The 13,923-nt window shown below is 60.9% G+C and overlaps 1 protein-coding gene across 4 annotated transcripts in view; it reads left to right on the top strand.

The window, feature by feature from the left end:
• Positions 1-2,238: 2,238 nt before the first annotated feature.
• Positions 2,239-13,923, top strand: part of PCDH1 (protocadherin 1) — a 53,388-nt gene continuing 41,703 nt past the window's right edge. For 2 of the 4 annotated variants that reach the window (XM_075510100.1, XM_075510102.1), the window contains exons 1-3: positions 2,239-2,551; positions 8,422-9,236; positions 10,808-13,000. In XM_075510100.1, the coding sequence (XP_075366215.1) occupies positions 2,488-2,551; positions 8,422-9,236; positions 10,808-13,000 (3,072 nt within the window). In that variant the 5' untranslated portion in view covers positions 2,239-2,487. Of the gene's footprint in view, positions 2,552-8,071; positions 8,269-8,421; positions 9,237-10,807; positions 13,001-13,923 lie in introns of all 4 variants that reach the window. The other 2 variants (XM_075510101.1, XM_075510103.1) reach the window with 2 other exon arrangements.

Below are 13,923 nucleotides of genomic sequence, written 5' to 3'. Positions count from 1 at the left end.
AGGGAGGACAGGGAATGGCAATGTCAGTATCAGGCTTTCCTTGCTGTCAGAGGGCAAGGAACACTCTGGGAGGAGCCTGGCTGCTTTCAAAGGCAGCGGGCAGAGGAGGAAGGTAGAGACAAATCACCCCTGGGATGCCAGGCCTCCAGTGACCTGGACACGGCGTCCCGCCAGCTCCCCTGGCCATCAGGTGCTGCTGGCACTGTCTGGGCTTTGTGAGGGCTTTGCCAGGCAGCTCCTCTGGGCTGCAGAGAGGTGGCTCCTGAGGCTGGGACACTTTTTCCCCCACACTCTTAGAGCCTGGACCTGCCTCTCAGAAACATGCCTGAACAGAGGCTGCAGATGGCAGGCACCGGTCCCCTACAAATAGGCGTCATCTAGTAAACTGTGTGCATGCAGGTCTTCCCAGGCTGCTCCCTGCGCAGCCTGCCTATCGACTACCTGTGCCTCTTGCGAAATGGAAATCTTTGATCACCAGTGATCTCGTAAGTTTGCCTTCACTGTTCCACAGACAACCTTGGAACCACAGGGTCACTTCCTCAGTTCTTCACTTTGCTACAGCTCTCCAGCCCTCCAAGGAGGACTGCCAGTGACTGACAAATTAAATCTCACATTGTCTCCAGAGAGTTTAATTCCCTCTCTCTGTCCAGATCCCCGGCTTACGCTGTATCAGCAGGGTAAACCCTGACAAACCCCACAGCTCCTTTCCCTGCCCTTCCACGGTGGGCTTTGGCTTTCCTTGGGTTCTCACTTCACATCTTCTGCTAAATTGGCTTCATGAGAATTGACACCAAGAAAAAAACCCAACACACTGATGCGGAGAAGCTGACATCTCTGCAGGAGAAGAGATGGTGCTGCTACAGGAAAGTCTTGGAGGAGAGCAGGGTTTTCCACCCAGAGGGGATGACTCTCCAGCCCCTTTCTCCTGCCCAGCAGGAAGAAGCCCTGCCAGGGGCTGAGCTCCCTTGTTGCGGGGGAAAAGCAGGGTGATTTGGGCTGAGCTGGAGCCAGGGCTCCTCCGAGCAGGCCGGCACAGCCTCTAGATGGTGCAGTCATCGCAGCCGAGCTGAGCATGTGTGCAGCGAAGGGAGCTGCGCAACAGGTTGGCGTAGCTCAGCGGGAAGCAATGCTCCGATCCTCACGCTGCGGCGAAGCAGAAAGGACTTTCCAGCATCCTGGCGAGAAATCTGCACTGCAAGTGGCTGAGAAGACAAGTGCTACCTGGTGAGGGGCCCTGCAGCCCCGTGGGGTGCCCAGTCCTTGCAGGGTGCAGAGAGCTACCCCAGCATCCCTATCTGAGAGTGCTGAGGCCTTTGGCAGGGCCAGGCTGCAGATCCAGCCCGCTGGCAGGGAGCACTGGCTCTCCTCGCAGGAACACAGAGGCCAGTGGAGGCATCGAGGGAAGGGGCATCCCTGGAGCACACTGTCTCCAGTCCCCCAGGGACTTGCACTCGCACATCTGAGGTCCCACGGGGGCCAGCAGGCAAGTGAGGACCCAGATGAGGTAGCACAGCTTGCGAAGGCATTGCAAGGGCAGCCAGGAGCTTGCAGGTGCTTTTGGAGCTCGCAGGTGCTCTCTGCTCCCAAGTCCTGACACCCTGCAATAAAAGCATGATTCACCGAGGTGTGACGGGAGGGGACAGTTGCTTTTCCAGGCCTCACTACCTCACCCCGGCAGGGCTGCAGGAGCCATTGCTTACAGCCTGCCAGGAGCCCTGCTCGGTTGGGAGGATCCGAGGAGGGGTGGGCACAGCCCCCCGGTTGGGCTCGCTCCCACAGAGGGGCCCTCCCCTTAGCACAGCGGGGTGCACTGCCAGCCGGGCCCCCTTTCCGCATGCAGCGGGGCTGCCGGGGGGTGAAGCGCCAGGTGGAAAAATAAATAAATAAGAGCACCGGGGGGGGGGGAGCGAAAGGGGAGACCCGTCCCACACGTGTGCGGGCGAGGAGTGGATGGGTTCCCGCGGTGAGGGGGTCCCGGGGGGCTGCGGGGCCCCCCCCTTCTCCACCGCCACGGGGCTTGGCGCGGTGCCTGCAGCCCGGAGCCGGGCGGTGCGCGGTGCGACGGGCGGGCGGCTCTGCCCGGCAGCCGATGCCCGCTCGTCCCGGCCCAGCTGGGCTCGGGATCTGATAAGGAGCCGGAGCTCCACCTCCCCGTGGTGGCGGCGAGAGGCGGAGGCAGCGGGGACGGGGGGGGGGAAGGGGCCGTGCCTGCGCTGCGCTTCCCTTGCACATCCTCACACACACCGAGGGACGGAGGCGGGCACGGACGGAGCTGCCCACCGGGGCTGCCGCCAGCCCTGCCGCCGCCGTTCTGCCGGAGGAGCCGCAGCCCCGGCCTGGGAGAGGGGGGCGGTTCCCACGGGAGATTTTTTTTTGCCCCCCCTTTTTTCTTTTTTCTTTTTTTTTTTAATTTGGTTTTCATCCGTGGATAACGATCGAGAGGAGCCGGGGGGGTGGGGGGAGCCCGGTCCCGGCGGGGAGGAGGCGATGCAGACGCCGCTGGATCAGCGCGCAAGGGGCCGGCACGGAGCGCGGCGCCGTCCGCATCCAAGTAAGAGCTGCGGCAGGGCCGGGAGCCCCCACCCGCGGCCTCGGAGAGCCGCGGAGCGGTGCGGGATGCCCCGGGCGGGAGCCCGCCGCTGTGTGGGAGCGCGGGGCCGGGCGGCGGCGGGAGCGGCGCTGGCGAGCATCCCGCTCCCCTCCGCGCCTCTCCGCGCCGGGGTGCGCGGGCGGCGGCACTGGGGCACGGGGCTCCGCGGGCAGCGGCGGCGGGCGGCTCCCGGTTACCGGTCCCGCCCGACGCTGCCACTTGTTGTGCGGCACGGAGCGGGGCCAGCCCCGGCCCGGGCAGGGTGGGTGGCGTGGGGTGGCTGTGGGTGTGCGGCTGTGTCGGGGTGAGCGCGTGGTTTTTTTCCCGTCGGGGGTGGTTCTGGGTGGGTGTCCCCCATCCACCCCCGGGTGTGTGCGCCCGGAGTGTGAGCGCGGCTCGCCCAGCGCTGGGTGCTGGGAGCGGGGCTGTGCGTGTGCGTGTTTGTGTGTGTGTGTGTGTGTGTGCGTGCGCGAGGAGCGGGGCGAAGGGGTCTGGCAGGTGTGCACGCCTGTGTCTGTGGCGGGGTGCCTGTGCGTGTGCCACTGGGGTGTGGGTTACAGGAGTGGTGTGCGTGTCGAGGAGCGGGCTGCGTGTGTGTGCGGGGAGCGGGGTGTGTGTTGGTGTGTGTTACAGAGGGGTGTGTGTGCGAGTGAGCGTGTCAGTGGGGCGTGCGTGCCTGCGCCTTAGAAAAATCCCTGTTTCCTTGCCTGTACGCGAGGCTGAGTGTGAAGCCGGTGCCGAGAGAACGGCTCCCGTGTGTTTTCCGCGGGTGTTTGCGTGTGTGCGTGTATGTGTGTGTGTGTGCAGTGTGTGTGTGCGGGGCTGGCAGGAGGCGCCCGGTTCATCCCCTGGGGTTCGCCGGGGAGCGGCGGAGCGGGGCGCTTCGTGCCCGGAGCCGGTGCCGCCGGGGCGCTGCCGGCTGCGGGAGCCTCAGCCCGGGCAGCCCTGCTGGGTGCTGGGGAGCCTCGGCCGCAGCGGCCGGGGAACGGAGCCCGGCCTCCATCCTCCCTCCCAGCTGGCGGGGGCGGGTGGGGGCCGGGAGCCGCGGCTCTCCCGAGCACCCTGCGAGGTAGGGGGTCCCCTATCCCTCCTCCCCAAGGTCTCCCCAGCCCCTCTGGACTGCGGTCTTGGAGAAGAGCCGCTTTCACTGCTGCCGGCTCCCTGCGGCCCTGCCGGGGTGTTTCAGGCCCGCGACATTTTTGCCTTCCCCCAGAACTCCCCTCCAGGCCGGGATGGCGAGCGCGACGGTGGCAGGGAGGGACAGGAGCCCTCAGGATCCAGGGGGGGCTGTGGGGGACCTGCGGGGTAGGAGGGTGGGGGCTGCCGCCCTACCGAGGCTCTGACAGGTCTCTTCCTCGCTGGCTGCCAGAGTTGGAAAGGAGGTGGAGAACGAGGCAGGAGGAGGGAGGGCTAGGGGCTTCGCCCTCTTTTCATCACTGTGCAGATCCTAAGAGATGATTTTGGGGTAAAGCTGTTCACAAGCAAGTTCCGCATCGCAGGGTGCTCTGGCTCGGGGCGCTTGGGCCCAGCCTGTATAAATGTTGAGCAGCCGCAGTGGCAGCCAGAGCCGAAGGAAACCGTGGGACGTGCCATAAAATGCCCAGGATTCAGCCCATCCATGCCTTTGATGCAGGACTGAACATCAGCGGCCGTTTTTTGGACAATATGGTCCTTGATCTCAGCCTCTCGCGCGGAGTGGAGCCGGTGGAGCTGTGATTAGCATTTGCTCGGATGTTGCTCCAGCTCCGAGCATCAGAGCAGAGCTTGAGGGGGGTGGGGGGGGATTAGTACTTGTGTACTCAGTGCAGGGTTTGGATAGACTTGTAAGCATGGCTCCGAGCCACACAATCAGCCGTTGGGAGCAATAAGAGGGTGGACTTTGGTGCCCGTTCCTGGAGCGGTGCTGCCTTCTGTGGAACGGGGCCAAGGGGCTGTGGGAATCACAGGGAGCACAGTCTTGTTCAAACAGTTTCTTAAATTCTTGGCGCTTTATAACCTCTCTCTCATTAGGGCTTGTTTTTTTGGGGGGTGGATGGCTGAATTCTGTAGAATTTTGCATGCCACTGTCCTCCGAGAACTTCCCAGTCATGCATTAAGCAGCGTGACTAACGCCTCTCTCATGTGGTTCAGTCTCTCTCACACTCTCCCCGTAGGGAGAATTGCTTGTGTGGAGGAATACTTGTTTTGGGAGGGGTTTTTATTTTTAAGTGCTCTGTGCTCTGCCAGCAGGTCGGAAAAAGGTGCCTGGCACTGGAGAAGAAAGTGTGGGATGGTCCTTAGATCCCATGGGAAAGTAGCCCAATACCTTGGACTGGCCCCTGGGAAGCCTCTGTCTCCTGCACAGACGTGCTTTTCCCTGGTGGTGGAGGCTTCCTCCTCCTCCTCCTCCTCACGCCCAGCTCTGGGCTCTCATGTCTGCGCTGTGTCATTCACACCCCTAGGTGCCAAGCAGGATTCCTTACCCTGGTGAACCCAGGGCCCCTCACGCCTGCCAGCAGTCACTTGTGGGGTGATGGTTCCACTTGGGTTCCCAGTCCCTCTCATCCTCCAGCATCCCTGCTTTGGAGGTTTCCTTCACCTGTGGGAATGGGGCATGGGTTCAGGCTCCAGCCCCTTTTTCAGAGCAGAAAGCATGGGTGCTGGGCACCCTTGGGTGACTCCCTCCTCCAGGCTGGCACAGGGCTCCTGGCGTTTCCAGCTCTTGCGGTCCTCCCTCCCAGCTCAGTCAGGCCCATGCGAGGCATTGCCCCGTGTTGGGACTTTCACCTCTACCTGTGATCTTCCACCACACATCAAGGCTTAGTCAGGACGGCGCTACGTCATCGGCAGTCGCGGCCCAGCCTAGTGCAAACAGGCTTGTGCAAACAGTCCAGTGGTGGGCATGAGTGCCTCTCCTGGCCGGGGCATCCTCCAGGAGCACCTTCCTAGCAGCCCGAGCTGCCCATCTTCCCCTTCTCCCCATCCTTGCTGCACAGCCATTTCCAAAGGAAGCACAGGGCAATGGGGTGATGAGGCTCAGTGCAGGTTTGGACACCCCATGAAGGCAGGTGGACATGTGTGTGGGGTCCACTGCGAGTGCACATGCATGCTGCAGGCAGATCCGTGCGTGACCCAGCCCGTGCGTCCACATGCACACAGTGCAAGTACACCTGCATGGGGTGACATCACACAAATGCACACCCAGTGGCAACAGGGGCAGGTACATGTGCTCCCCCCATGCAGGCACATGCGTTGCTCTGTGCGCACACACATGAGCTCAGTGCAGGAATGCAAACTCGTGTCTGGTGCACAGGCTCTCCCGGTGCAGGCACGGATGTGCTCCTCGCAGTGTGTGCACGCGTGTGGCACGCCTGCACAACCTGCTAGTGCGCATGTGTGCACATGTACACTTTTTCCTACAGACACACAGTAATGCTCTGGGCAGGTGCACATACACTCAGATGCTCATAGTGCACACACGGATACATGCACACTCAGTACAGACACACATGTGTATGTGTACATGCCTTGTTGGGTTTTGCCTGTATTGATGCAGAGATGCGTTGTGTTTCTGCTCAGCTTCTTACCTCCTCCATCCTCGGCCATGTGCAGGGATGGAAGAAGGCTAGTTTGCCTCTTCCCTTCCTCCTGGGGACATACATCTCAGAGGTATCTGCACACAGCACTGGTCTGGACAGTTATGCATGCCCTCAGCAAGGTGGAAATACCTCTTCTTTGCATGAGGGATGCTTACAGGACAAGGGAGCAGAGTCAAGCTAGGCTTCAGGATCATAGTTTCATCTCCAGAAACAGAGATGTATTTTCACCTGTGGAGGGAGAACTCCTCTCTTCCGTGTCCATGGGGAAGTGGAGGGGTGGAGGGACTGAGAGCTGCTGGCCTGCAGGAAGTACCAGGGTGGACAGTGCAGGATGCTCCACTTGTTGAGGATCTGTATGATGCTGGGGTAACCAGGAATTAGGCACTTGCTATGTGGGACCATGGAGGGGAGATGGTGGATGAATGCTCACCCATCCCACAGGCTGGGTGCAGAGTATGGAGAGAGTGAGCGATGGGAGTGGCAAGAGAGGGTTGCTGCTGTGCGGCCATAGCAGATGCTTGTGCCTGTTGATTTTAGGGCATCTAACCACTGGGCTTTCTGGGTGCCAGTGAACTGATCTGCACACCTTCGTGCTCACAGCTCAGCAGAAGCTGCGTGCATACACCTGGACCCTGGAGGAAGGTGTGTTCCCAGAACAGAAAGCAGAGGACGGGAAAGCTGGTGGCAAGGCACAGCATTAGGCAGAGGCTTGGTGACAGGGCAAGCAGCTTGGTGCAGAAGGGGACGGTCTCTATAGGGCTGGAGGTGCGCCTGGCACTGCCTCTGCAGTGTGTGCATACTGGGAGGAGGTTTCCAGTGGCTGGGTGCCTGCGGTGCAGCGTGTGCAGTGTGTGTCTCTGCAATGCAGAGGGGCAGTACTTCTGTCACTGCCTCTGCAGCGGGTGGGGTGGACATTGGCACTCGGTGGGCAGCGCAGGGCTGTCCCTGTGGGGCAGGGTGGGTACCCACTGCGTGCGTGCAGTGTCCCAGTCTGGAGTGGGAGGGAATGAGAAGGAACAGTGTGTCTGCAGTGAGTGAAGGGAACAGTATTTGCTGGCGCAGGGTGTGGGGTTGCCTAGTGACTGTGCAGCAGAGGGGAGATGCTGTGCCTACCATTGCAGTGTGCTGGGGCTGTGCAGTGCTGCTGCTCTGCGGGAAGGCACGCGGTCTGCCCTGTGGGGTTTGTCTGCCCTGCAGTGCAGGATGGGCAGTGAGTCTGTATCCCTCTAATACAGGGGTGGGCAGTGACCCTCTTTCTGTGAGGGGTGCAGATGGATGGCAGTGCCCCACATGCAGTGCAGGATGGATGATGCACAGGGCTCCTGCATCCCTGGCTCCTGCCGGATGGGTGGTGCCTTCGTATCTCGCAGTGCGAGGCTGGCAGTGCTGCTGTGTGGGCACTGCTGCTGTGTCGGCAGTGCAGGGAGGGCAGTGCTGCTCTGTCCCTGCCGTGGCAGTGCCCTGTGTCCCTGCAGTGATGGATGGGAGGTAGCTCTGTATCCTGGCAGTGCCCCGTGTCACTGCAGTGCCGGGTGGGTGGCAGCCCTGCATCCCTGCATTGCCCCGTGTCCCTGCAGTGCTGGATGGGTGGCAGCCCTGCATCCCTGCAGTGCCGCTTGTCCCTGCAGTGCTGGATGGGTGGCAGCCCTGCATCCCTGCAGAGCAGGCAGAGCCCCTGCCCCCCTTTTGGTGCTCCTGTTTTTGCAGGGCTGGCAGATGCGTGCAGTGCCTCTGTGTCCCCACTGTGCGTGGCAGGCAGTGCCCCTGCAGTGCGTGGCACACAATGCTCCTATGTTTCTGTGGTGAGAAGCTGTCTCTGAGCCTGGCCGGCCCCCATCAGGTTGCTGGCAGCAGGCTGCGTGCAGTCCACCCTGTTAGTGTGCCTCGTTGGGTCTAATTACAGTTTGCGTGGTGATGAAGAGGGTGGACAGTGGCAGGAGTGGCTTCCTGCAAGTGACAGGAAGCCAGGGCTGAGGTTTCAGTGACTGGGTTGCTCACTCAAGCAGGGCGTTGCAGGAACTTTGCAAGCCAGGACCGGTCCTCCCGGGCACTTGCTTGCGGAGGCTGCCAGGAGATCATGGCTGGGGCCAGCTCTGCCAGGTGAGAAGCCCCTTCCCTTCAGGGGGCTGCTTTGGTATCATGTGCGTGGCACAGGGGGTGCACCCAAAAGGACACTCCGCAGAAGTGGGCTGGGGTGGAGTGGTCCCGGGGGCCTGGGGCTGCCTAACCTCTGGTGTCTGTGTCTGCTTCCAGCTCCTCTGCAGCACAGGATGAAATTGCTGGCATCCTGCCTGGGCCTGTGGCTCCTGTTCCAGCTCCCTGCCCTGGTCTCTGGGACGCGTGTGGTCTACAAAGTGCAGGAGGAACAACCCCCCAACACCCTCATAGGGAGCCTGGCCTCTGACTATGGCTTCCCGGATGTGGGGCACCTCTACAAGCTGGAAGTGGGGGCCCCGTACCTACGTGTGGACGGCAAGACTGGGGACATCTACACCACAGAGACCTCCATTGACCGGGAGAGCTTGCGTGAGTGCCAGCACCTCCTGCCTGGACAGCCCTGCTTCTTGGAGTTTGAAGTGTCCATCACTGACCTGATCTTGAACAGCAGCCCACGCCTGCTTGAGGGGCAGATAGAGGTGCTCGATATCAATGACAACACCCCCAACTTTGCCTCTCCTGTTCTCACTCTCTCCATCCCTGAAAACACCAACATCGGGGCGCTCTTCCCTATCCCCCTGGCCATGGACAGGGACTCAGGCCCCAACGGCGTTGCCTCCTACGAGCTGATGGCTGGTCCAGAGGCGCAGGAGCTCTTTGGGCTGCAGGTGGCGGAGGATCAGGATGAGAAGCAGCCACAGCTGATTGTCATGGGGAACCTGGACCGGGAGCAGTGGGACTCCTACGATCTGACCATCAAGGTGCAGGATGGAGGCAACCCACCACGGGCGAGCAGCGCCCTGCTTCGCATCACTATCTTGGATATGAACGACAATGCGCCCAAGTTCGAGAAGGCCCTGTACGAGGCGGAGCTCTCTGAAAACAGCCCTGTGGGGCACTCTGTCCTCCAGGTGAGTGCAGGGGCTTTCTTCTCCTCCCCAGCTCCCCTCCTGCCTGGCTGCAGCAGGGACAACCCGGGGAGCGTTTATATGGCTGCTCGCTGCCACGGTTCCTCAAGGGAGGAGGGAGCCTAGAAGGGTTGCAAGCTGTAGGAGCCCACAGTGTCAGCTGGGGCCCTGGGATGTCACATCTGCGAAAATGAGGTTGGAAAGGATGTGTGGGAAGGTGCAGCCAGAGCAGGGGCTGCAGGACACGACTGAGGGGCAGCAGCAGGGCTGGTGGGTATGTGAGAGCAAGGCTCTGGGTTATGGGGAAGGCTGGGACCCAAGGTCCGTGGGGAGTCTGGCTTCATGCCAGACTGGTCTCAGTGCTTCCCGCAGGCAAGACACAGACCCTTTCATAAGTTGCATTCCCTTGGCCACTCCATGGAAACTCAGGCTTGCACAGGAGATGGGGGACAGGCAGAATCCCTGCTGCCCATCTGGGGGGGGCTGCCCATGACTCTGGGGGTGCCTTGCTGTCTGCAGGGGCCAGGGGGTCTGCCCCGTCTCAGGCAGCAGTGCAAACTGGCCCAGAGAGCCCGAGAGGTGGATCTTGGTGGATTTGGCTTGGAGGGGGCATTGAGATGATAGTAGCCGACATCAGTTTATCTGCAGCTGACATCTTAATAAGCAGAGTGCAGCCAGCTCTCATGTGCTTGCTAATTCTGATGTGAATTTTTTAAGAATCCATTTTTCACTGTTAAGAGAATGGAAGTTGGAAGCAGATAAGGGAGCTGCACGGCTGGGAGGAGAATGGGCTGAGACGCCACTGGTGCCATTGCTCAGCTTTTATCTTTCAGGGGGAAAATGACTTCCGCCTTTTTTGTGAGTGGAGGTAAAAGGTGGAATTTACATTTAACAACTTTCGTTCTCCATCCAAATCTGCTGAGCAAGATAACGGCGGAGCAGCAAATGGTGCAGAGAAGAGTCTGCTCGGAGAGCCGATTAGGGAGGCAAATGTTAGACAAACCTCATCTTCTTTAGAAAGCAAATAATAGGCATAGAGGCAGGTTTATGTGAATGCAGAGCTTCTGATGGGCGGGCAGGGATGGCTGGTGCCATGCAGAGCTTAGGCAGTCCCAGTCCCTGCTTGGCTGCATCCCTGAATGCCAGGATGGAGTTGCTGCAGCTCTGCACGTCCTTGCCTCCCTCCTCATCCTCACCTTGAGCCCCTATTCGGGGACAGTTTTGCGGAGTGGGTGCAGCCAGAGCCATCCCTCCACACTGCTCCCTGGGTTGTGGCAGTGAGGGTTCCCGGAGGATTCCCTGCATGCTGGAGCTGGCCGGGAGGGGAGCGCAGCCGACCAGCCCAGCCGGTTTTGCTGGAAGAGCAAGGAAAGGCCTCTGTGCCGGAGGGCCGCTCCCAGCCACTCTGCCAGTCCCAGGCTCTTTGCCCCATAGTCCTTGGCCCCAGAAGAGGAAATCCTGGTTTTTCCCCACCAGCCGTCCCCAAAGGAGGCCGCGGTGGTCAGTGTGGTGGTTTGTGGAGGGGCTCGTGACACCTTGCCCTCCTGCTCACTATTTCTCCCTCCATCCCACAGGTGAAAGCCAATGACTCGGACCAGGGTGCCAATGCTGAAATAGACTACTCCTTCCACCAAGCTTCGGACATGGTGCGCCGGCTGCTGCGCCTGGACCGCACCACGGGGCTCATCACTGTGCAGGGGCCCATTGACCGCGAGGATGTCAACATCCTCAAGTTCTCTGTCATGGCCAAAGACAAGGGGGCCAACCCCAAGAGTGCCCGCACCCAGGTGGTGGTCACCATCAAGGACATGAATGACAACGCGCCCTCCATAGAGATACGGGGCATTGGGCTCGTGACCCACCAGGATGGCATGGCGAACATCTCGGAGGACGTGCCAGTAGAGACAGCAGTGGCTCTGGTGCAGGTGTCTGACCGAGATGAGGGCGAAAATGCTGTGGTGACCTGCGTGGTGGCTGGTGATGTCCCATTCCAGCTACGGCAGGCTAGTGAAACAGGGAGCGACAGCAAGAAGAAATATTTCCTGCAGACCACCACGCCACTGGACTATGAGTCGGTGAAGGAGTACACGATTGAGATTGTGGCGGTGGACTCGGGGAACCCGCCCCTCTCCAGCACCAACTCTTTGAAGGTGCAGGTGGTGGACGTGAATGACAACGCACCCGTCTTCAGCCAGAGCTTCACCGAAGTGGCCTTCCCCGAGAACAATGAGCCTGATGACCTGGTGATGGAGGTGAGCGCCAGCGATGCTGACAGCGGCTCCAACGCCAAGCTGGTTTACTCCCTGGTGACAGACCCCTCCTCCAAGGGCTCATTCACCATTGATCCTGACTCCGGGGAGATCCGGGTGAAGGCGGTGCTGGACCGAGAGCAGCGGGAGCGCTACGAGTTCTTGGTGGTGGCAGCAGACAAGGGCAGCCCCAGCCTCAAGGGCACAGCGTCTGTGGCCATCAACGTCATGGACAGGAATGACAACGACCCCAAGTTCATGCTGAGTGGCTACAACTTCTCAGTAATGGAGAACATGCCGCCCCTCAGCCCTGTGGGCATGGTGACGGTGATCGATGCTGACAAAGGAGAAAACGCCCGCATCCAGCTGTCGGTGGAGCAAGACAATGGGGATTTTGTCATCCAGAATGGCACTGGCACCATCCTCTCCAGCATCTCTTTTGACAGGGAGCAGCAGAGCACATACACTTTCCGACTCAAGGCGGTGGACAGTGGGGATCCTCCCAGGTCTGCCTACGTGGGAGTGACCATCAATGTCTTGGATGAGAATGATAATGCCCCCTTCATCACTTCACCCTCCAATGCCACCTACAAACACATCCTGCCCCACACCAGCCCTGGCCAGCAGGTGAGCAAGGTCAAGGCAGAGGACATTGACTCTGGCGTCAATGCAGAGCTGACCTACAGCATCACAGGAGGCAACCCCTTTGAGCTCTTCCAAATCTCCCCGCACAGTGGAGACATCACCCTGGAGAAGGAGATCCTGCGGAAGCACCATGGCCTGCACCGCTTGGTAGTGCGCGTCAATGACAAGGGCAAGCCCTCGCGGCACGGCACAGCGTTGGTACACTTCTACGTCAATGAGACTCTGGCCAACCGCACGCTGCTGGACACACTGGTGGGGCACAGCCTGGACACACCGCTTGACATAGACATCGCTGGAGACCCAGAATACGAGCGCAGCAAGCAGCGAAGCAACATCCTCTTTGGAGTCATTGCCGGCATCGTGGCTGTCACCCTGGTCATCGTGCTGGTTGTCCTGGTGCGCTACTGCCGGCAGCGGGAGGCCAAGAGTGGCTACCAGGCCGGCAAGAAGGAGACCAAGGACCTGTACGCACCCAAGCAGGCCAGCAAGAGTGGTAAGAGCAAGAGCAAGGTGAAAAAGAGCAAGTCCCCAAAGCCACCTAAGCCCACGGAGGATGAGGAGGAGACGGGGCTGCAGAAATCACTCAAGTTCAACCTCATGAACGACTCTGTCAGTGACAGCCCCCGAATCCACCTGCCCCTCAACTACCCGCCAGGCAGCCCGGATCTGGGTCGCCACTACCGCTCCAACTCGCCACTGCCCTCCATCCAGCTGCAGCCTCAGTCGCCCTCTGCCTCCAAGAAGCACCAAGTGGTGCAGGACCTGCCGGCCACCAACACCTTTGTTGGCACTGGGGACAACAACTCGACGGGCTCCGAGCAGTACTCGGACTACAGCTACCGCACCAATCCCCAGAAATACACCAACAAGCAGGTAGGAGAGCTCATCCTGAGGCCGGCAGCGGCCCCCTCCCTGCACCGGGGAGCCATCTGGACAGAGGTGTGGGAGTGAGCGTGGACTGGCCCCCAGCCCTGCATGTGTGGCCTGGGGGGCTGGCAGAGGACTACCCCGGAGCCGAGCCATGGAGCCTGGTCGTGGGGAGGGGATGGGGATGGTGGTGGGGGGGAGGCCAAGAATCGTTGGAGCCCTTGTCAGAGCGCCTGGGGCTGGGTCCTGGCGGCGCTGCCTGGGTGACAGTGATGCAAAGGGTGCTGCATGCGTGTGCCTCTGCATGTAGAACTCTGGGGAGGCAGTCCCACCTGCCCAGGTCCCCTTTGGGGACAGGCTCTAAGAGCACCAAGGAGGGCAATGCCCACGCTCCCATCCATCCCTCTGCTTGGGCTGACTCGTGGGGAGGAGCAACTGGTCCTGCTTCTGCCACAGCTCTGGGCAGCCAGTTTCCAGCCCTGCCCCTGTCCAGGGAGCAGCATCAAAAGCACTAGCCTTGCTGTTGCCAGCCTGGCTCTGCTGGTGTGGCTGAACCTTTCACCATCCCTGCGCAAAGCTGCCCGAAAGGGAGTTTTGCACCCGCTGTGGCTGCCCAGGCAGGTGGGGCTGGGTGGAGGAGCAAAGCTCTGCCTTTTTCCCAGGCTCAGGCTCTGGCTTCCCTCAGGCTTGGGCCCTCTGCCATAACCGGCGTGGTGAAAACCGGGCTTCCCTTAGCGTGAGCATCGGGCCCGGAGCTACGGCTCTGTGGGAGCCGTGCTGCAGCCACCGTGGAGGAGGAGAGCGGATCCCAGCGGCCAGGGCACTTCCTCCAGGTGGCATGGGTCCGGCCACGTGCCAGGGCTGGGGCTGGGTCTCGTGCTCAGGGCTGGAGGAGCGGGGCACTGGGGTCTCTGCTGCGTGCTGCAGTC

Source organism: Mycteria americana, chromosome 8 (genome assembly GCF_035582795.1).
Source record: "Mycteria americana isolate JAX WOST 10 ecotype Jacksonville Zoo and Gardens chromosome 8, USCA_MyAme_1.0, whole genome shotgun sequence".
Lineage (NCBI taxonomy): Eukaryota > Metazoa > Chordata > Aves > Ciconiiformes > Ciconiidae > Mycteria > Mycteria americana.
The sequence above is the reverse complement of the archived record's forward strand: the minus strand, read 5'-3'. Positions and strand labels throughout refer to the sequence as shown.